At 42.7% G+C, this 21,787-nt stretch overlaps 1 protein-coding gene across 1 annotated transcript in view; it reads left to right on the top strand.

Annotated features, from left to right (window-relative positions):
* Csmd1 (CUB and Sushi multiple domains 1) overlaps positions 1-21,787 on the top strand; it is a 1,460,794-nt gene that overhangs the window by 1,418,096 nt on the left and 20,911 nt on the right. Inside the window, exons 53-59 of the mRNA XM_051182080.1 lie at positions 7,828-8,001; positions 9,269-9,442; positions 11,250-11,438; positions 14,110-14,283; positions 15,288-15,470; positions 18,611-18,787; positions 19,329-19,508. Of these exons, the coding sequence (XP_051038037.1) occupies positions 7,828-8,001; positions 9,269-9,442; positions 11,250-11,438; positions 14,110-14,283; positions 15,288-15,470; positions 18,611-18,787; positions 19,329-19,508 (1,251 nt within the window). The remainder of the gene's footprint in view (positions 1-7,827; positions 8,002-9,268; positions 9,443-11,249; positions 11,439-14,109; positions 14,284-15,287; positions 15,471-18,610; positions 18,788-19,328; positions 19,509-21,787) is intronic.

Genomic DNA, 21,787 nt, shown 5'->3' with positions numbered 1-21,787 from the left:
CATCCTATGCGTCCATCACTCAATCTCCATCCATCATCACCTGCCTCCATTATCCTGCCCCTCCATTACCCAACCTGCCTCCATCATCCTGCCCCTCCATCACCATACTCTGCCTCCATCATCCTGCCCCTCCATTACCCCATTTTCTTCCATGGCCCTACCCCTCTATATTACTCCACCTATTTTGTAATGCCCTCCATTTTCATTGCCCTATCTTTCTCTAGCACCCTCCTCTACTCTAGTGCCTATTCTCTAGATTTGTTCTAGTGTCCCTAGTCTTCCACAACCTTCTCTGTGCTTTCTTAAATGTTCTTAAGGACCCAGTGGCCATTGAAAAGGCCTCTCCACATGGCAGTGCTGATGGGGACAAGGTCTTCTGTAAATACCTAGTGGAATTTATCATCAAAGGGTTGGGGGTAGAAATGGGTGATCCAAACACACATCTGCTGCTGTGGCATGGTATGTAAGCATGTAGGTTAGGCAGTGTGGGAAGGTTGGGAAGTTTAAACGGTTATGTTTCTAAATCTCTTATGGCCTAGGTTCACTTTGTGTCCTACAATACCAAATAAGCCCCCACTTATTCTGTGACCCTTCTGCTCTAAAGTTAAGGCTTGAAGCCCATAGGATGAGACACATGATTCATAGATGGTTCTACCTTGTCACAAATGTGGTCCTTATAGGATACAATCCACCTTGAAAACCTTTGGAGGCTAAATGACTCCGAAGTGAGTCCATTTGCCCAGTAGAAATTTAAACTGAGCATAAGGAGAGAGGAAAACCTCCAGGTTATAATGAAGAAAATGTGGATGATGAGAAGTTGGGTAAAATTTATACAAAATAATAAAATCAGAGGAGTGTACATTTAGCAGGGAGATGAACAGTTGGGAAAGGATTGAGCTGGCATGTAGCCATACATGCATAAGGCTGGTTAAATACTAGGCAGTAAATTTAGTGTAATGATTTTTCAGCTGGGCAAATATAGTTTCACAGTGACCATTGAGATTTGAGGATTGAAGTTCATAATCTGCCTAATATGGTAATGGAGTATATCCTTGTACAGCAGTAACAGGTTCCTGGTGGGTTGATCCCATAATTTATCACAAGAATGTTGGCCCAGGGGAAACCACAATGTCAGGTGTGCAGCCCATGGAATATGTGTGTGACATTATGAGCAGGAGGGAGCAGAACTATACTATGGACAAGGGAGACTGTGGGGCATTCTGACAGATGGATCAACAGAGGCATTCCTAAACCTAGCACAGTTAAGAGTTCCAGAGCCCACATGATAAATAGATGCCTCCTGCAAGATAATATCTGTGAATGCCATCTTTATTGAAAACACAAGTATGGAAATTTTAAGCTTTATTTTATTGAATTCTCATCAGAACACAAAGTGTTTGTCCCTCCTAACTGGAAGAGAAAAACGCTTAGAGAAGTAACAAGCTTGTCCATAATCATGTCTCACCAGTAGCAAAAATTTAAATGTAGGCAGTGTGGTTACAGACTAGGGTCTCCTGCCTAAGGACTTCTGGTCCTCCACTGGGAGTAAGTTAATTCTCAAAAGATGGCTGCAGAGGACAGCTGCACTCTCCCACCAACACTGAGCCATGAGAAAACATTGGCAGATAACCTAGGTGTGACCTGAACTGTGGTATCAATAAATCCTCTCCCTCCCAGGACACATGTCAAAAAAGAGGGGCATATACCTGAGCTCTGCAAGGCCAGTGACCTCTCCACACACTTGTGTACTCTTGTTTATCAATGTGGCTTTTACTTTTCTCCCATCTCCTGATTGTTATTTGGGATTTGAATTAGTGCATCATCTGTTTCTTGAGATTACTCTGGATTTCTATCAAGCTGAGTGTCTTTGAGTTACCTGCAGTCCTAACACAACCTCATGGCAGCTAACTCAGTGGTCACATTTGGAAAAGGAATTTCAGTATTGTAGTCAGTCTTTTTCATTGGGGCCCTCAGCTTTCCAATCATGACATGTAAACTTAATATTAATTATGACCATCTCTTATACTTTAAAGTAACCCGCTTCTATTAATTTACTTTCTGTCTCATGGCTTCATTACCTCATCCCCTTGCTGCCCATCCTGCTTGCTTTGCTTCTGCTGTCATTCTCCAAGCAGCTCCACCTTCTTCTCCCAGCCTCCTCAGTGTCTGGAAACCCTGCCAGCCATTTAGCTTTTTACTAAACCAAAGAGAGTGACACGTCTTCACAGTGTACAAAGAGATTATTCTACAACACAGTATCAATCATGGCATTGAGTGTATGCTTTTTAATTAAAAGTACTTGCTATACAATATATTCTGCTTCTTATCTCCCTTATAAGTTCCTCCTCCCCTCCCAACCTGACTCATACCCTTCCTGTTTCTTGTAGAAAACAAACAGGCTTCTAAAAACAAAATAAGATAAAACAAATAAGTCAGAGTAGGACAAAACACCCAAACAAGGCAGAGCCAAGGAAAACACACAAGAAACACAGTTAGAGGCAGAGGAGCCCATGTTAGCACAAACAGGAATCCCATAAAAACATAAAACCAGAAGCTATAGTATATACACAAAGGACATGAGAGGAAACCAAAAGCCCCATCTGAACATTATGAGATTCAGAACCTCCAATGACGCCATTGAGTTCATTTGGCCATCTATCGCTGTGTATGTGGCCTACCCTTAAGAATGGTTTGTTTCCCCAGTGAGACTCCTTGGAGAAAACTCAAGTTTTCATTCGCAAGTGGTTATCAACTGGAGATAACTCTGGGTTAGCGATGGTGTCATGTGTCCACTTCTCCTTTCAGCTCTAGGACCCCATCTGGTGCAGACCCGTGCAGGCCCTGGGCATGCGGCCACAGAGTCTGTGAGTTTATGTTGTGCACCAGCCCCGTTGTGTCTCAAAGACTTTGATTGTTTTGTGTATCAGTCATGACATTTGGTGAAGATATATTTTTTTCCTCCAAATTAAAATACACATATTTTTAAATTCAGAAAACAGTCTATGTAATACCATGGCCTCGTGTCAAAGAGAGATTGCCTCTTGACAAAGGCAAAGTAGGAATACTAGACTCTGTGGCTTTGAGAAAGAATTCACTGCATTAGGAAGGACACAGGAAGACAGGAAGTACCCAAAGTACCAGGCATTCTATAGGAAGCTGAAGAGCAGCAGGTGTGTTATTGTGAATGTGGTCACTGACAGAGTGAGAAGCAACACCTCAAAGAACAAACCTGGCTGGAGTTGATAAACAGTGCCGAGAAATATGAAAAGCCCATAAGCTTCTCTGGATTTTCCACATAGACAAGTTCCACTCTCAGGGATCTGTGCTATCCTACCCCATCCTTTATGCATCTCAATATTCATGCACAGTGTCATGGTTAGGGTTACTTTTGTTCCATTATAACACCACAATCATACACGGTTTGCAGGAAGGGGTTCATTTCAACTAATAGTTGAATATCACAGTCCATCATTGAGGGAAGACAGGACAGGAACCTGGAAGCAGGAGTTGATGTAGAGAGCAAGGAGGAATGCAGTTTACAGGTTTGCTCCAAGTGGATTACCCAATCTGATTTCTTATATGCCGCAGGACCACCCGCCCAAGGGTAGTACCACCACCTGTAGTGGCCTGGGCTCTCCCACATCAATCACTTATTAAGAAAACACACTACAGGCCTGGCTACAGGTAAAGCTTCTGACACTCAGGAGTCCCTTTTCCCAAATGATTCTAGCTTGTGGCAAATTGGCATAAAATTAGCCTGGACACCCAGCATCTTGATTCCAGTTCTATAAAGAGCCTGCATTGATGCTGGGGTTAGATGTGACCCTTTGCTAATGGTTTCAGCAAACTAGACTTATAAAGAATATCTAGAAACATTTTAGAATTATTTTGCTAGAGACACAATAGAAATAATATCTGAAATGCCATGGGATGAAAGATGTAACGAGCGGGTTGTGGTTAGTTTTTCTTATCTTTGACAGCTATGAATGGGCAGGTTGCTATCTTAGAGTTTCAAGTGCTTTGAAGAGACACCATGATCAAGACAACTATTATAAAGGAGAACATTTAATTGAGACAGGGTTACAGTTTCAGAGGATTAGTCCATTATTTGCCATGGCAGGACGTGATGGTGTACAGGCAGACACGGTACTGGAGAAGGAGCTGTGAGTTTCATATCTTGATTCTCAAGCAGCAGAAGCAACTGTGTGTCACAATGAGAATAGCTTGAGCAAAGGAGAGCTCAAAGCCTGCCCTCCCCCCAGCAGTGACACACTTCCTCCAATAAGGCCAGGCACTTCCTAATAGTGCCTCTCTCTAAGAGGGCCATTTTCTTTCAAACCATCACACTAGACCTACTATGAAACTCTGTGACATGCTGGAGATAGGATGAAGGTAGATATTGGTGTTAGTAAAATGGCTCTTTCTCCATTAGTTAGTAGCAGTAGACACAGTATGCCAGGAAGTTAGGTTTCAGACCAATTATACATGCCATCTGCTTGACAGATAAGGTGAGGATGGCAGATCTGTCCAGCACCAAAAGGAGTTTCACTTCAGAAACAAGCTGTCCAACAGTGCTCTTTGTTTTGCCTGGGGTTTCTGTGGACTCCAAACTGTACTAAGTCTCAGTTATTCCAGTGTTGTTCCAGCATTATATAAGATACTATGGGCAATGTTTGGCCCAGGCTGTGGGTGGGAAATCTATTTATCTTGGGAAGTTCCCAGGGAAACATTTGCTTTGGCATGGTCCTTCTGATTATGATGGAAGAGGGGTCTTGCATATGGTACTCCACATGTGTCCAGTGATGCCCACTAGGAAAGAATATTCCCGGTCATTGTATAGAAATGAATCAAGACTTAGAAGAATAATTTTACCACCAACCATGTCTGGTGGAATTTTTCATATTTAAGGAGATGAAAGGCAATGATCTGGGCTCACACTCAAGAATGGAATTTGGTCCTGTTGGAAGTATCTTATTTGAGTTCTGAGTCTGAACTTCTAGTGGGGCTGGTGTGTGTGTGTGTGTGTGTGTGTGTGTGTGTGTGTGTGTGTGTGTGTGTGTGTCCTTGCAGATGAGTTTAAGGTGAAGCCATGCATTTGCATGTCATTGCACAGCCTCACACTAGCTCCAGGAACAGACTATGAAGGACTCTCTTTCTGTACTGTGTCTTGGGCATCTAAGATTCTTTGTGGTACTGAGAAATTTCTCTGTGTTTTGTTCTGTGAAGTGCAGTGCTGAATATTTATCTAGGCTGGAGCATTAAAGCCATGAGAACACAGACCTCATATCTCCCCTACCAGGTGCCTTCTAACCCTCAGGAAGGTTTTATGATCATAGTGTTCTCTTAATTATTTTCTTGTATTTATCTTCTTTGTAGTAATTTCCCTTGAACACAGCAGTGAGCACAGCATCTAGAAGGAGGTGGTACGTTTGTAATCTAGGGCCCCTGTTGTAAAAATGTTCATTAATCTCTCAATAACACACTTATGGCATGTAGTTGTTTCTAGTACAGAATGACCTGTCAGCTCTCCCACTGGGTTACTTCTTTAATCCTTGCTGTCAAAGTTTCCTCAGCTAAGGAGTTCTACATAAAAACATCAACTTTCCAGTACAATGGATTGCTCTTTGAAGTAGGTTTACATTTGTTGAACCATAATGACTATAAAGACACAAATCTTGTTGTGAATATAATATGGTGACATTTACAAGGGACGGAATAACTAGGTCTCATAATTCAAAATTCTATTTTAGATTTCTTTTTAGATTGAGGGGAATAAAATTGGAATGTATTCATTAAATAACTTGTAGATTTTGAGAGGTCTACGTAAAAATGGTTAATAAAATAGCTGAGAATGATAGTGGTGTGGAATTACAGAAAAAAAGACTTTATTAGAAGAAAGGAACTGTTCCTCTCTTTCATGAAGTTGTATATTCTGTCATATTCCTGGGAAAGTTTGCTTGGTGTCTTAGGGAAGATGAACAATTTAGAATCACCTAGCACCAATCCTCAGATTTTGTCTATGCATCCTTCCGGAGAATTGACAAAAGAACATTTTTTTTTTTCTGGAGAACTTATGCCCTAAATCGATGTTGCCACCAGAGACATTGGGTGTAGTATAGCTTGTCAAACTCTTGTCCTCAGCAGGACCTCATATTCTAAAGATCTATTGCCTTTGTGGTGTAGAAAAATTGTTCAGCATCACCTTACAAATTGCATTTAGAAGTAAAACAGTCTCGTGCATCAGTATTCCAAGGTGTTCTTTTAACACAGACAGATACACAGGTTTAAAAACATCCATGGATGTTTAATGCCAGCACTAGCTCTCATGCCTTTCAAGGATCTGATCCACCTGGCATTTTACAGCTGCTTGTTAATACCTGAGAAGGGTCTGTAAAGTGCCTCTACTGTTCACTGTCCAAGTAAGCCTGGCTTAGCTCAAAGACATTCACCACACAGATTACATCACATCATGCAGCCTGCCTTTCTGACTCCCCAGAGAGGCAGGATATTTTTAACACTCAGTATGTCACTGTCAGCCCAAAATACTAATGATCACAAGGCAAATCCTAAGGTTGGACATTTGGTTTGTAGATTTTCTAAAAATGGTAGCAGTCTAATCCTCGCAGGAATGTTGAGTATTTGCAGTGATGGAAAACAGCAAAGTGGCAGGTGAGCTTAAGGCAGGCAGGTCTCAGGTTAAAAGGTAGCGATGTCACAGCAGAGGGGGCCACTCTGCACCTCCTTCCACAGTGTCCCTCCCTCCAGCAAGGCTGCCAGTTTTACCCTTCAACACAGGTAAGATGCTGTACAGTACACTCATGGGCAGAGTTTCCATGGAATTAGCACATCGTTGTTTAATTTAAATTTCCAAATTATCACCCTCCAAACTCCAGAGGTTTATGTTCACCTGCCCCTCCCCTGCTTATCTCTCTGGGGCTTTGGTTCCAGAATCTCTGCAGATTAAAAAAAAAAAATTCAAAAAGATAAAGTCACTTATATAACGTGCGGTGTTTGCACATGACACATGCCCTCTTGTGTCCTATACTTCATTTCTGTGTGACTTTGGATAACCACCCTTCTAAGGTGTCCATAGCACAAAAAGTCCCATACCCTACGGGCTCCACATATCTGTCTGTCCATCTATGGTCAGTCTCAGAGTCTATGTCTGATTTTTTACTTCATTCCCAGCCTAAGAGCATTACCTGTGTGAGGTGAGGTGCCACCAGGCCTGATGGTTTGAATGAGAACACCCACCATAGATTCAGATATTTGAAGACTTGGTCCCCAGTTGCTGGCACTGTCTGGGAAGACTTAGAGGTGTGGCCTTGTTGGAGGAAGTGTGTCACTGCAGGCAGGCTTTCCCAGCAAGCTCTCTCTGATTCCTGCTTTTGGTTCAAGATGTGAGTTCTAAGCGATTCTACACTTTACATGTGCTGCCTACATTTTATGACCTAACAGACTGATGTGGTGACATATTAGTTATGATTTATTAAAGCTTGCCTGTTATAGATAGTTCCAGGTGCTTTGGGGGTCACTTATGAAAGACATTGAAAATCTGGCATGGCTTGCTGAAGAGAGCATATCTCACAAAGTCCCCAAACCTTCAAATGAGCTCTTATTGTCCCTCTCAGTTAGACAAACTTGGCTGGACATGATCATTTTCAAACAATATAGAATGAAAAAGTACATATGTCAGTGGGGACATTCTCAGTTATGCATTCATCTCTGTTACTGACGTGACAACAAAGGTAAGTGAATTGTGAATACCATGGATTCACACTGGCACATTCCCTGATGAGTTTTCCACTGTTTTGTGTCTGTCCTCAGCGGGTCATTGTGGCTCTCCAGACCCCATTGTGAATGGTCATATCAGCGGTGATGGCTTCAGCTACAGGGACACAGTGGTTTACCAGTGCAACCCTGGGTTCCGGCTCGTAGGCACCTCTGTGAGGATTTGCCTGCAGGACCACAAGTGGTCAGGGCAGACCCCTGTTTGCGTCCGTGAGTAGAGTTTGTGCAACTGCCCTCATGACCACAACTTTCCATTTTCCTGTGTAGTTCAGTCATTGTTCAAACATGTTCCCCCTTCTGAGCCAGTAGGGAGAGTCATGTTTCTGTCTCGCTGTTTCAAGTCAAAGTTCAAGCCTGCCATCCTGGCTTTCCCTGTCCAGAATTTTCTATATTGTTCTCCTAGACTCCAGTCCTCAATAAATTCTCTCATCAATTCACTGAGAGGCACCTTGTGACTGATGTCATCTGCTCATTCATAGGACATTCAGGATGAGAAGCAGTGTTGATTAGAGGAGGGTGTGGACAGTCCATCAGTGTCATTTGTTGTCTGATCATTGGCTTCATGAAGAATAAAGAGTTTTGCAGCAGCTCTTCATTTATTCAAAGGAAATGTTTACATACTGTACCTGTTCCCAAAACCCATGACTTCAAAACTGAACAGGGGGTGTTTACAGATACGTCCCCTTTTTAGTGCAAGCAAGCATCTTGTCCTGTCGAACCATATGCCTCTGAGAGCCTTTTGCTTTCTCATGAATTAAGCAGAGGTGTAGCCGTGACTGAGTAGTAGTGGGTGTAGAGGTCACTGATAGTGCTTTGGAACTATGGAGACAAGAACGCAGCTTCACTTAGAATGAAGAAGGAGCTGACAAGATGAATGAGGAGGAAAGGGGCACTTTGTAGCCATAATGTGCTCCTTTGAAGGCACCTGTGACAAACCCCACCTGGCCCTGTGTGGCTGCTGTGTAAAGCCTGACCACCAGGGCAGTTCATCACACTTTATAAGATCACACAGTAGGGATCGCTGAGGAGAACAGTGGCACATGCACAGTTATTTTTCTAAGTCTACGATTAACTTAATACTAGAATAATTCATAATTTGACATTGGAAGCCAACCCCCAGAGTGTTTCCAAATGAAAGCTTCAGGGCAGCAGCTGGTGTGCACCAAGTGGGAAATACTCAAAAATCCTTGATTAACAAAAGATTTGAACTTGAGTTTTGCTGCTTTGTTGCCAAGTCAGTTGGCATTCCACTGGTTTGAGTAAACAACACTAGTCCCAAGGTGAAGGGTGCTCTAAATTCTACATGTTTCATCTCCCATATCCTCCACACCAGATCCTTCACACCAGAACAGCACCTTCCATGTCTCTAGGGAACCCTTCCAGTCATGCATTTTTCATGTCTACCCATTTGTTCTCAGTGACTGCAGGTAGGAACAGTGTGTTTAGCGTGGGCAGTAATATAGACTTTTTCCCACAGCCATCACTTGTGGACACCCAGGAAACCCTGCCCACGGGCTCACCAATGGCAGCGAGTTCAACCTGAATGACCTTGTGAATTTCACCTGCCACACGGGCTACCTACTACAGGGTGCCTCCAGGGCCCAGTGTCGGAGCAATGGACAATGGAGCAGTCCTTTGCCTACATGTCGAGGTAAAAAAGGGTGTCTATGATGGGAGAGAGCATTTGCCCTGAGTTAAGATTCAAGTAAAAGGTTTACACATACACACACACACACACACACACACACACACACACACATAATTGGTCTCCATGCAGGGAGCCATAGCTTAAATTCAGTACATGCTCACAAAATATTGTGTAAGACACAGGGTTCCAGAAGGTTGTGCATCAGCACAGGTCACACCGAGGGGGTGTTCTGTCTACTAAGACAGAGGTGGTGCTTCTCAGTTCAAGGGACTAATTTTTTAATCTTGATCAAATCTTGATTTGGGCTTGTCATGCCAAGCATTAGCCTGGGGTACAGATGTTTGTTCCAAGTTTTGCACATCATCTTTTAGGTTTATCTAATTGCCTCCAACTAGCAGGTAATCCCTGCTAGGTTAGCATCTGGGTTTCAAGTTGATTATAGAAACAGTGTACTTTGGGGCCTTAAAAAATATCCCCTTCAAATCCATAAACATTTATTTAGTGCAGGGAAATCAAAACTTTCATCCATAAGTTCAAGAGTTCCATGAAATTCAGAGAACATTGTTTCATAGTACCAAAGGGTTCTTGCCTGGACCTCCCTACATCCCAGCAAAGGATTCAAACCCATTCGCTGGGACACATTTGCCTCCAGCTTCCAGAACCCACTGTGTGGAGTGGCTGCTGAGAATTCTATGCACAGCTCTTTTCTGAGCCAGAAATATCTGGAGAGGGTGCTCAGTGGCAGCTGTCCCTTTCACTGGCATGGTGGGGAAGTGCAAGGTAATCAGGCCATTTGCTATTCTGCACCTGAGGACGCCTGCTGCTAATTTCTCCCAAGATGCCCATGGGCCTTTGGGCTAATGGTAGCCATTCAGCATAACCAGAGCGTGTCCTCTTCCGCTGAGAATGCCTTCCTCTCTCCTCCTGAGGCAAGAGGGTTCCCATCAGAGGTGGCCTAACCTACATTTCCATGAGGCGTTGATGGAAAAGCCACCATTTTCAGCTACATTCATGGTGTACTGACAGCACCAATCCTTTAGGGACACACATAAATATGTATAGGTGGGTGTAGCTAAATAACAAGTATGTCCCAGATCTCAAACACTGTACTTGAATAAACCTTATCAAACCAGTGCCATTACATTACATTTTTAGAATGTAAAATCTTATGAAGAAAATTTATTTAAAATTCATAGTGAAGAAGCGTATTTTTAGAAAATAGTACATTGGCCCGCCCCATAACTTCAAAACTATGGTTGTAGCCAATCTGATGCATGACCTGTTTATAACAAAGAATAAATACAATCTACAGGGGAATCAGAAATTCGTGAAAAGATTCCAAAATCAACCCCTCCCTTCATAAACCGTCTAGATTGGTTTAAAATTTACTTTCATTTACATTTTGGCATAAGATTTTCTTGTTTGGTTCCTACTGTAATTGTTTATTTTTTAATTCCTTGTGTATTCATTGAACAAGATTCTTCTTACACGGGGCATTGCATATAACTATATATTGTATGCTGAGCATATTCCCCCATGCTCCAAATCACTTCTTTTCCAACCCCACCTTCTTTCCCCCTCTGTCCCCTGGATAATTTCACACATATTTTCCTGTACTATATATGTATATGATTTTATGAAATCTAGGACTGCAAATAAGAGGAAACAAACACTTGTCTTTCAGACACTGGTTTCATTTATGTAACATGACCATCTACCATTGCCTTCTTTCTCTTTCAGAGGACTTGGCTTTATTCTTCTTTTTTGTTGTGTGGGAAAATGCTTTATATATAAATGCTTCATTTTCTAGTGGTAAACTGTTCAGATCCTGGATTCGTGGAAAATGCAGTTCGCCATGGGCAACAGAACTTTCCAGAGATTTTCGAGTATGGGATGAGTGTGATGTACCACTGCAAGAAAGGGTTCTACCTGCTGGGATCTTCTGCCCTCACCTGTATGGCAAATGGCTTGTGGGATCGCTCCTTACCCAAGTGTCTGGGTGAGTGAGGCTTTTCCCCAGCTTCTTGGCCATAGAGCAAAAGGAAGCGCCAGCAGGAGAAATGCACTTCCACACAGTCATGTAAACACCAAATTTTAGCTTCTTTTCCCTCTCCCGTTCTGCTAATCCTTATTGTGGGTCAGCTAGAGATCACCAAATATAACTCAAATGAGTGCAAGATGGGGGAAAGGGACCTCTCACCTCTACCTCTGCTTGGCCACCTCTGCCTGCTCTCGTCTGTGAGACAGGCTTACTCTGTACCTTCCCCCATGGTGGCTATAAATCTCAGTGTCTTCACCCCTCAGCCTCACTCTCTCCAAGTTCCAGATTTAGAAGTATCATCCAAAGGCTCTGATGTAGGTTTCTGACCTGCTCACCCAGCATCCATGACTGAGGAGGAGGAGTTGCCAGAGAGCATGGATCTGGCTACCATGGCTCTTCCAAAGTGGCCAACTGTGACCCCAGCTGGCAGGCAGCTTCAGACAAACCTCACAGAAGCCAGCAGAAATCACAGCTCTGTGAAGGGTAAAGGTGTTCTTGTGCACAGATAAAGGCCTAAATGGCCATGGAATGTGTTGTCTCTCTGTTTAGAAGATGGAAATGATTAAGAATGTATCTGTCTACACATGCTCCCACGCTGTGCTGTATTCTCCTTGAAAACAAAACAAAAAACAGGTAGTCCTATAGCACAAAACGATCGTCTTCCAAATTCAATTTGAACGTTTAGAAAACATCAGTGTCTAGGTTTCTCAAGTCAGGCGGAAGCAAAACAGTCCTTAAAATCAAAAAGTCACCTTTATATAATGCATAGGAAGGAGGTGCACTGTGGCACGAGCTTCCTTGCTACCAAGTGCCTTCTACCCCTTGCAGTGCTTTGATACTGCTTTGAGGGTGGGCAGGTAGGGGAGAATTTCACCCACCCACCCCTACTTCAAGGGAATCTCCCTCCCCAGCCCTACACAGAAACAGCCTTAAATTCTTTTTTTTTAACTTCTTTTTTTTATTTTATTTAATTTTATATAACAAAGTCCAATTAAATGAAAACAAACATTTATACACAATATTTGGGAATTTGGGCGTCGTTCTTTCCAAACTACTTCCTGCTGGTAAGGGGTGATGTCATGGGGGATTCAAAGAAGATTCAGATATCCTGAATAGCCTTAAATTCTAACGTTGACACTATGGCTTCTTTCCACAGAGAAAGGGAATGATAGCTCGAAGGAGTGTTGAGTGCTCAGTGTTTGTAGACTCCACTGGCTTTTCTGTGAGTGGTCCACAGACTCTCACCCCTCAGCAGCTCCACAGTGGGTGATTTTCCAGGGAATATGGTTGTCTTTGTTCCTTCCCTTTGACATTGTTCTCTCCTGCTCCTGGGAGATTTCCATCAGCCTTTGTACTGGTGCTAATGTGCTCCCATCTAAAGACCCTGGGATTTAACAAACTCCCTGTCCCTTGACTGGCTGGTCCCCACCCCTTGTTGGCCCACTTGTCCTTAACAAGGATGCTGGAAGGAGCATCTCAAAGGAGAACTTCACATGCTCCAGTGAGGTTTGGCCTTGTCTCTATGCTGCCATTGCTTTCTTTCTGGGATTGTTTTCCTTTTGTTCTCCTGTTTCAGTCAGAATTGGTCATTTACCCAACACTTCAGTGTTTTTGGAGCTAATTGGCTTCCTTTTAGAACTCTAGATGAAGCCTGGGTCTGCACTGAATGAATGCTAATGCTAGACAGATAATGAGGGATAGTGTGACCCAGGGGAGGCTTCTGCCTTCCAGTTCCAGCTCCGCCTCTATAGTCCACATCACTTCTGTGCTGCTAGTGAGCAAATGGAGTTAGTCTTTGATATTGAATCCGTGCCTTTGAATAAGTACCTGGAGCTTCTCTCTAGCTAGTCACTTTTGTGAGGTATTGCAGTGTATCTGTCCCTAGCTGTATTTGTAAGTCATGAGTGAATGGACATCACATTTCTAGTACTTTGTACTCTATTCATCTGGATCCTAGAACTTTTTTGTTGTTGTTGTTTGTTTGTTTTGGGGTTTTTTGTTTTTGTTTTTTTCTAAGGATGTTTACAGCAGATTATGAACTCAGTTTGGCAGAATTGTATGGATATGAATGAAAATGCTGAGATGATTTTAGACTATGCTGAAGGGAAGTTTTTCATTTGTTATTTTTACTTACACATTTTAGATCACAACCCACCAAAAGTATACTCATTAGACTTGTTTTCCTAGACACATGAGCTTAATTAAGTTTAATATAATCTTGACTCCAAGCAAACTGAATGATTATCATGTTAACTGACAAAGTAATGGGAATAGTTCTGATGGAATTTTATGGCTTTTCACTTGAAAAAGAAAAAAAAAATAATCCCCATTCTTCTCATATAGAATACAATTAGAGCCAGATAGATAAAGTCAGGCAGCTGTTTTTTCTCCTTGAAGCCTGACATGTAAATTCCAACTATAAGCAAAGCACTCCTAAGCCAAAAAAATTACATCACTTCTACCTTTCTTTTCTTCAGTAACTAAATAGATAAATAGGATCTGGAAACAGCCATTTCTTATCTATTGAGGACATAGACATACCCATAGTGGGTAATGGTGAGGGGAGAGTGGTCTGAGAGCCTCATACAAAACATATATCTATCTTCCTTTATTCTAATCTTATCTTCAGCTATATCGTGTGGGCACCCAGGGGCCCCTGCTAATGCTATCCTAACTGGGGAACTGTTTACATATGGAGCTACAGTTCACTACTCCTGCAAAGGGGGCCAGGTCCTCACAGGCAATAGCACGAGAGTCTGCCAAGAAGACAGTCACTGGAGTGGATCCCTTCCCCATTGCTCAGGTGAGGAGCCCTATGTTCAGAATGTTTCACAGTTACACACAGTTTGTAATGATGCAACTTATGCTACAAGAATAGATGATTAGCATCATCTCTGGTCCCTACCATAGATAATACCAGCACTGACATCTTCATTGCAGCCTTTGGTCCTTATCCAATCAATCAGCATCATCTTCACCATCATCCCTGGTCCCCATGACATAGACCACCACCATCCCCATCATCAGCACTACCAGTTTATCACAGGCCACATCACATTAAGTCATGATCAACATCATCCTCACCATTATTACTGGTCCCTACCACCTATATCACTATCATTTCAACCTCACCAATCACTAAGCCACATCCAATAGCTCTGTATCATCTTCTTTAGCATCTCTGGCACTATCCCTGGTTCCTGTCATTGAATTGGCAAAGGCATCTGCCCCATCCTCATAGGCCCATCTCTGCATTTCCCTCTGCAGGGGTTTCCAACTGCCCTGCTGGAGCTCTTGCTTATCTTGGTGGAATGTTTTCTATGTTTCCACTCTATTTCCCCACATTTTCACCTCTAGTAGTCACTTCCATCCTTTTTATTATCTTAATTTTTCTATGGATGATCTTTAAGATGAAATACCTGGTAACTCTATATGTTGCTGTGAAAGAATGGACACCTTGATCTTGTGTAGATGGCATACCTGAGTCTCCATGTCTCTCTTGCTACGCACACTCACTGTCCTGGGATGTTACTGTGATCAAATCTCAGTAATTCACTTCTTCCCAAAGAATCACATTTCCTCATTAACCACATTTTTTTTTTATTTTTATGACAGAGAAACTACATTAAGTTTCTTCTGTGTTAGGAAGTATGTTTCAGAAAATCTTTCTTCCCAGACACCACAGCCCTTTGAAAGCATAGCCTGTGTTAAAGGCATTTTTAAGAAAGCTTTGATTGCTTTTGAAGTTTTACCTAAAACAATTTGATTTACACAATTCATGCTTTCCCTGTGCTTTGCTCTCCTCAGGAAATAATCCTGGATTTTGTGGTGATCCAGGGACCCCTGCACATGGGTCTCGCCTTGGGGATGAGTTTAAGACAAAGAGTCTTTTGCGCTTCTCCTGTGAAATGGGCTACCAGCTGCGGGGCTCTGGAGAGCGCACATGCCTGGTGAATGGGTCCTGGTCAGGAGTTCAGCCTGTATGTGAAGGTGAGTGGTTCAAGTGCCACAGCTACCCAATCACTCGCTCTTCAAACCACTGACTATCCAGAGGAATCCCTAGAGACTTTTACCACTTGTCCAATTGAACCCTTCTCCTAAAAGTTTTAAGAGCATCAACCCAGACTATGAGTAAGCCCTAGAGATGCCCTGACTGTCCTTGTGCTGTGAATGTTTGTCACACAAAAGTGGGTTTCTAATCCAGTGCTAACCTGTGACTGATGCCTTGTTGTATGGATCCTGGAGGTGAACAGAGGCTGATGGGCAATGAGGAGAAGCAATTCAATCAGAAGACAGACTGTCTATGGGCAGGGAGTACATCAATCCCAACAGGTTCCATTCTGCTGGTGTCTTCATGCACAGCAGCTGCAAAGCAATCTAAGCTTATAACCTGTGTGGCATTTTGGAGCAAGTATGTTAGACCTCCACAGAAGGCAGGGATGGTTCAACTGTCAATGATGGGCACCATAAGTGCTTTTTAGTACCAGGCCAGGTGACTGCCTAGTCTGCCTTAGGCAAAGGTGAACTGAGATATGTTTGATAATGATGTGCTCATTATCAGAAAATAGCATCAGGATATAGGCAGATATATCCGTTAACTAACAGATACTCACATAAGTCAACTTCTCAAGCTTTAAGTCTCAGAAAGATTATGCTACTGTATTTTTTGTATGGATACATTTTTTTCTATATAATTTGGAATTCTTGGAAAAACTCTTGCAGTGTCACCACTTGGGGACTGGGTCTCTAGAAGTTTTCAGCAAGACTTCAAGCACCGGTTCTTTAGTCAAGATTAGTTATCATGATGTAATTGACTCTTCTTAATCTACTAAAAATTTTATAACCCCATGGGAAACTGGAATGAATTGTAAAAGGAACTCACAAGTCATGACAAAAAGGAAGACAAGCTTTTAAGACATTCATAAAGGGCAAAAAAAATTATATACCTGTGGCAATTTAACATCACATGACTATAGATTTCTTTTACATTACATTGGCTTTGGTTAGTAGTCTATCTTTTGAACACAGACTCATTAACAAATGCTTCCAAGGTTCTCACTCAGGAAGTTGCTTCACTATAATGATGTCATTTGATTTCAGTTGCATTGGGCAAATCTTTATCACTTTCCATTAATTTTTATAAACCCTAAATTCAACTAAAGCAATAGGAGTGTGGTATTGATGGGAGATGAACTGAGCTACAACCTGCTTGTCATCACCGCTAATAGCCGGAACATGTGACATTCCACACATTACAGTGACAGGAGTGTGTTTTAACTAATGCTTTGACAGTTAATGACATTACATGTAGTATTTGAAGCCACTATCTTTATAAATTAACTGATAAACAAAACCACAGTTAGTACAATGCAACTGCCATCTGTCTGACATAACATCCTAGGTGGGCTCTGATGTTATTAAACAATCAAATGTTTAGAATTAGTTAAGTTGTATCTGACTGTGAATTAAGTAAAATAGAATTATGTCTCAGCAAAAGAAGACACATGAACAAAATATCAAGCAGAAGTATTTTAAACAAAGAATAAAACCTGGAAACATACAATGTGGTTAAGCTTTACATTTTAATTTACAAAGTATCTTTGGGTTTTAGTAACTACAAAGAGAACCTATTGATTGCTTTTAGCATCACATCCTGTTACATGTCATCAAAGTCACTCCAGGACACAAATTGACAATGCCTTCTAATCTGTATTTTCCTGGTATGACAGGCAATGAATGTGTTTCTTACTGTTAAATAGAAAAAAAGGAAAGAATCTAATAACAAGTCTTACTTTATAGAATACAATATTTGAAGGAAAATGTCTCAATGTTTCAGATAGCATTGTTGTGGTGGAAGCTCATCAGAATATATTTGCTTGTAGGATAAATAGAATGCTTCTATCCAATCAGTTGATTAATTTTGTTTTGCATGGGTGACTTCAGAAGCTGTACACATGGGTTGTTTTAGCAAATATGACCAGGTAGAAATGGTACTTCCTCCCTTTGTTGATTCTTAGGTTCTAGTTTGGACTATTGTGATCCCTTTCATTGAAAGACTTAATCAGCAGCTATGATATTCTAAGTGCTAAGCAAATATGTATTAGATGAGTAATTGCTCTGAATAGTCCAACACTGTTCTCTTTTCACTTTGAAGTTTTAATTTATATTTTAGGGAACCTTGGGTAATTGATAGATACTGTTCAACACAAATGTCAAACCGAATGTCATTGAAAGGTCTGCTTTAGAAAAAAAAAAAAATGTAGGTTCAGAATCTCATTCATTGTAGAAGTAGATTATTTTAACTAGTTTTGCCTGCCATGGGCACAGGCAGAGAGGCACTGCTATGCGTGCGTGCTTTGCATTCGTTTTGCAAATAAGAATCAACTCAACTCGAGTTTATATGCATTTTCTACGTGAAATAAAAATTGACTGCTTTCTTAACCATGTTTTATGACAAATGCATCTTTCTTTGTTCTCAGGACTAGCTTTGAAAGTGGGACAGCTAAATATGCGAGAATGTTTTCAAACATGCTGACTGCTCAGAGTTTCATGTTGTAGACTTCTTATCACTATGCAGTAATGGTCTCATGGTTTCTCATCTTCTGCTACACATCACTGGGTCAGAGCTCAGGAGAAAACACAAGTATTCTGACAATAGTCTCAAATACAAATGACAAAATATTCGGCATTGAGGCTGTCCCTGTGACATGCCCCCAGTAGAACAGAGTATTTCCCCTGCTTGGTGGCTAAATTGCCCACTATTGCACTAAGCATGGATAACTGAGGTCTTCAGGCCTTTAGGGGACATTAAGATACTTCTGCAAGCAATGCAAAGTGAGATCACATGACCATCAATTATACAGCTATGGGTAGATTTGATACCACGAGGGAGACTATGTTCCAATAGGTACAGTTATTTGCATTCCTAAGGTATTTTCTGTTCCCTGTGTGAACTGTTGTGGCTGATCAAAAATATATCTGAGGGTCAGGTAAGACAAAGGCTGAATTTATTCCATACAAATGTCCCCACATTCCCATCAGGAACCCATGCACCCATTGATCCCCATTGTCTTAAGCTTCAGTCCTTGCTTATTCCCTATGGACCACTCGCTGCCTTTGCCTTCTGACAGCTGTATCCTGTGGAAACCCTGGCACTCCCACCAATGGGATGATTCTGAGCAGCGATGGCATCCTATTCTCTAGTTCCGTCATCTATGCCTGCTGGGAAGGCTACAAGACCTCAGGGCTCATGACTCGGCACTGCACAGCCAATGGGACATGGACAGGCACAGCACCTGACTGTACAAGTGAGTACCTGCTCAAGGGGTGCTGGGATCAGTGTTGGGGGTGCCCCGGAAGCCTATCAGTTGAGGGAGACAAGACAGTGGAATTTCTAAATCCATTGATTCTGTAAAAATCATTCAGGATAAAGGATTACTCTAAATTTGGTGTGATGTCCTGTTTTCTTGGATGCTTTAAGAGTGATTCTTTGACACACACACACACACACAGCAGAAGCTATTTAAATGATTGGTTAGGCTGTGCAATGAAGGAAGAACCATAGAGAAAGGCAAGGCTTCTATGGCTCCAGACCACCCAGTGTCATTCTTGTCTGTAGCTATGGGTGTGTCCCGATTAGGAACAGCAAGAACTGGCAACCACACCACCACCTATCAATAGAGCAGCAGTTCACAATGCCAAACATAGCATCTTGGCAGTGAGTGGGTAGAACCTGAGCTTTGGGGCTGAGCACCTCTCTCGTTCCCTGCTGTGTCCCAGAAGAGCCCTCATACAGTTTGGTTCCTGTCATGGTGATTTGCATCTGTCTGGTTCTTTTCTGCCTCTTAGTCATCAGTTGTGGGGATCCCGGCACACTGCCCAATGGCATCCAGTTTGGGACAGACTTCACTTTCAACAAGACCGTGAGCTATCAATGCAACCCCGGCTACCTGATGGAACCCCCAACATCACCCACCATCCGCTGCACCAAAGATGGCACCTGGAATCAGAGCAGGCCCATCTGCAAAGGTATGCATCATCATTTATTTGGCATTGTGGGTCAGAAGTCTTTACAGGATTGTTCTGCACGCATTCTGTGTTCTCAAATCAGTTCCAGCAGCCAGGAGTTCCAGGAACACTTCTACACCTGTTTGTAAATATCCACTCACTTTATTTTCCTGATTCAGTGGTGACAGTTTAATAGGTAGGGAAACTTCATCATGGAGAGCTACAGTGAATGGCTCAAAACTAGAATTCCCTGAGTAGAGAAGGTGAGGTCCATGTGATTCATCTTACCTCTAGAACAATGGTTCTCAAACTTCCTATTGCTGCCACCCTTCATGTGTGGTGACCTCATGTTGTGGTTACCCCAAAATACAAAATTATTTTCATTGCTACTTCATAACTGTAATTTTGCTACTGTTTCTTAACATAGTATAAATCTCTGTGCTTTCTTGGGCAGCCCCTGTGAAACAGATGTTGAGTTTCCAAAGGGGTCATGACCCACAGGTTGAGAACCACTGCTTTAGGTGTGTTTGGATATGGCAGTTTAGGCTCTAGTGGTAAAATAAGCTGAAGGGGCATAGGTGATTGGCATGATGGTGAGTCTAGTGTCACGAATGTTGGGGCACAGCACACCAGCTGCTCATCTGACAATGACTGAGTATAGATAGAGGATCAGTACAGAAATGTTCTGGGACATTACACTGAGGAGGATCTGGAAGGCTTGTGGCTTACACAGCCTGAGCATCAGCAAATGGACCGGTTCTGGCCACATGGGATGACAGGAGGGGTTGGATTTGTGTAATCACAGGGAAGCTGGACTGGGAGAGTCCTGTAGACACCAGGGATCTGCATGGCCAGGACATCCCATAATCAGAAGATGGAGTGTCCCACTGTGTTCTCCTGTCACTGATCTGGAGTGGGTGGGACAAGAGGGGAAAGAAAGACTGCTGTGGGGGCTGTGCATAGATGCCAACACATGGCATTTACCTCATGTGATTGGGAAGAAATGCATAAGAATGGGTGCTGGGACCCCAAGAAGGTCCGAGGAAAGGTACAGTCATATGGGTCTCAGAAGGACTCCTGAATGTCTTGTGAGGCTTCCTGAGCCCTTGATGCCCACAGCTCTTATTTCTTCCCCTGCTGACAGGACATGCTATTGGTCCCCTGTAGTGAGATAGTCCTTCTCTGGCACTGACCACACCCATTGGGGGTGGAGCCATGGGCGGAAGTGACCTGTGGAAGGAGGTCAGAAGGGGCCAAAAAAGGCGCTCTCTTTCTGGTGTGACTCGGACAGGAGAGGATCGGGTTGAATTTTCTGGTGTTTACCTGTCTAGGTTGTAAGTTATTTTTCCCTGAATAAACATCTATTTGGCCTATTTGTTTATCCGATCCTTATTTACCGTGATATCTGGTGTCAGAAGCGGATTTACCTGGGTTTCGCCCCCCCAGGCGGCAGAAGCCGCCCCCTCCCCTACCTTCCTATTTCCTCCTTGTCTCCTAGTCCCTCCTATCTTCCTTTCCTATTGGCCAACAGTGCTTTATTATTAACCAGTATACATAATGGCATCTCCCATCAGTCCCCCTCTGACAGGATATGCTATTGGGTCACCCTTGTTCTTCCTGGAGTGCCTAAGGGTTTCTCATTCACTTTTTTCTTTTATATCATTAGTGTTTACTTTGTAACAGGCACCATGAATGTATAATGAGACTCTGGACGGGTCTGGGTCAAGGGTTCACAGTTGGAACTGGTAAATCAACACTGGCTGCTGCCTATAATGCTCAGTCAGTACCAGGATCCTTCTTGATACCCACTCCCACCCCTCCCTCTTCCAGATCCAATTCTTCTTGGTCTTTCTCCCTCTAGGTGCATGGTGTCCCATGTTGAGCCCTAGTGTTCATTCTGTTCCCACCTAGAACTTTCCCCTGGATGGTCCTCTTGCACAAGGACAAGTTTCTGTTTCCCCCAATCATCAGCTCTGAGTTCTCAAGAAGCATTTGCTGAGCAAATGACTGCATGGGCAGAGGGTTGAGTGTCAGAGTGTCAGTCCTACATGCTAGGTGCATGTGGTGGCTTGTGTGTGTCCCACAGACGCTTCCCACATGAGCTGGCATGGCTGAGTATGAACACTTGCAAACTTGTCCTCCCCTGCTGTGTTCTGCCACCCAAAGTGCCATTGATCTCATCTTCAAGTTTTCCCATTATATAATAATTTCTGGAGTGGGTAAGATGGGCTTTTGAGCCATCCCCACAAAATGATCCACTGCTGTAGCCTTTGCAGCATCCCAGAAAGTTCATGCTGAAC

Source organism: Phodopus roborovskii, unplaced genomic scaffold (genome assembly GCF_943737965.1).
Source record: "Phodopus roborovskii unplaced genomic scaffold, PHOROB, whole genome shotgun sequence".
Classification (NCBI taxonomy): Eukaryota; Metazoa; Chordata; class Mammalia; order Rodentia; family Cricetidae; genus Phodopus; species Phodopus roborovskii.
This window is presented reverse-complemented; position numbering and strand designations above follow the sequence as displayed.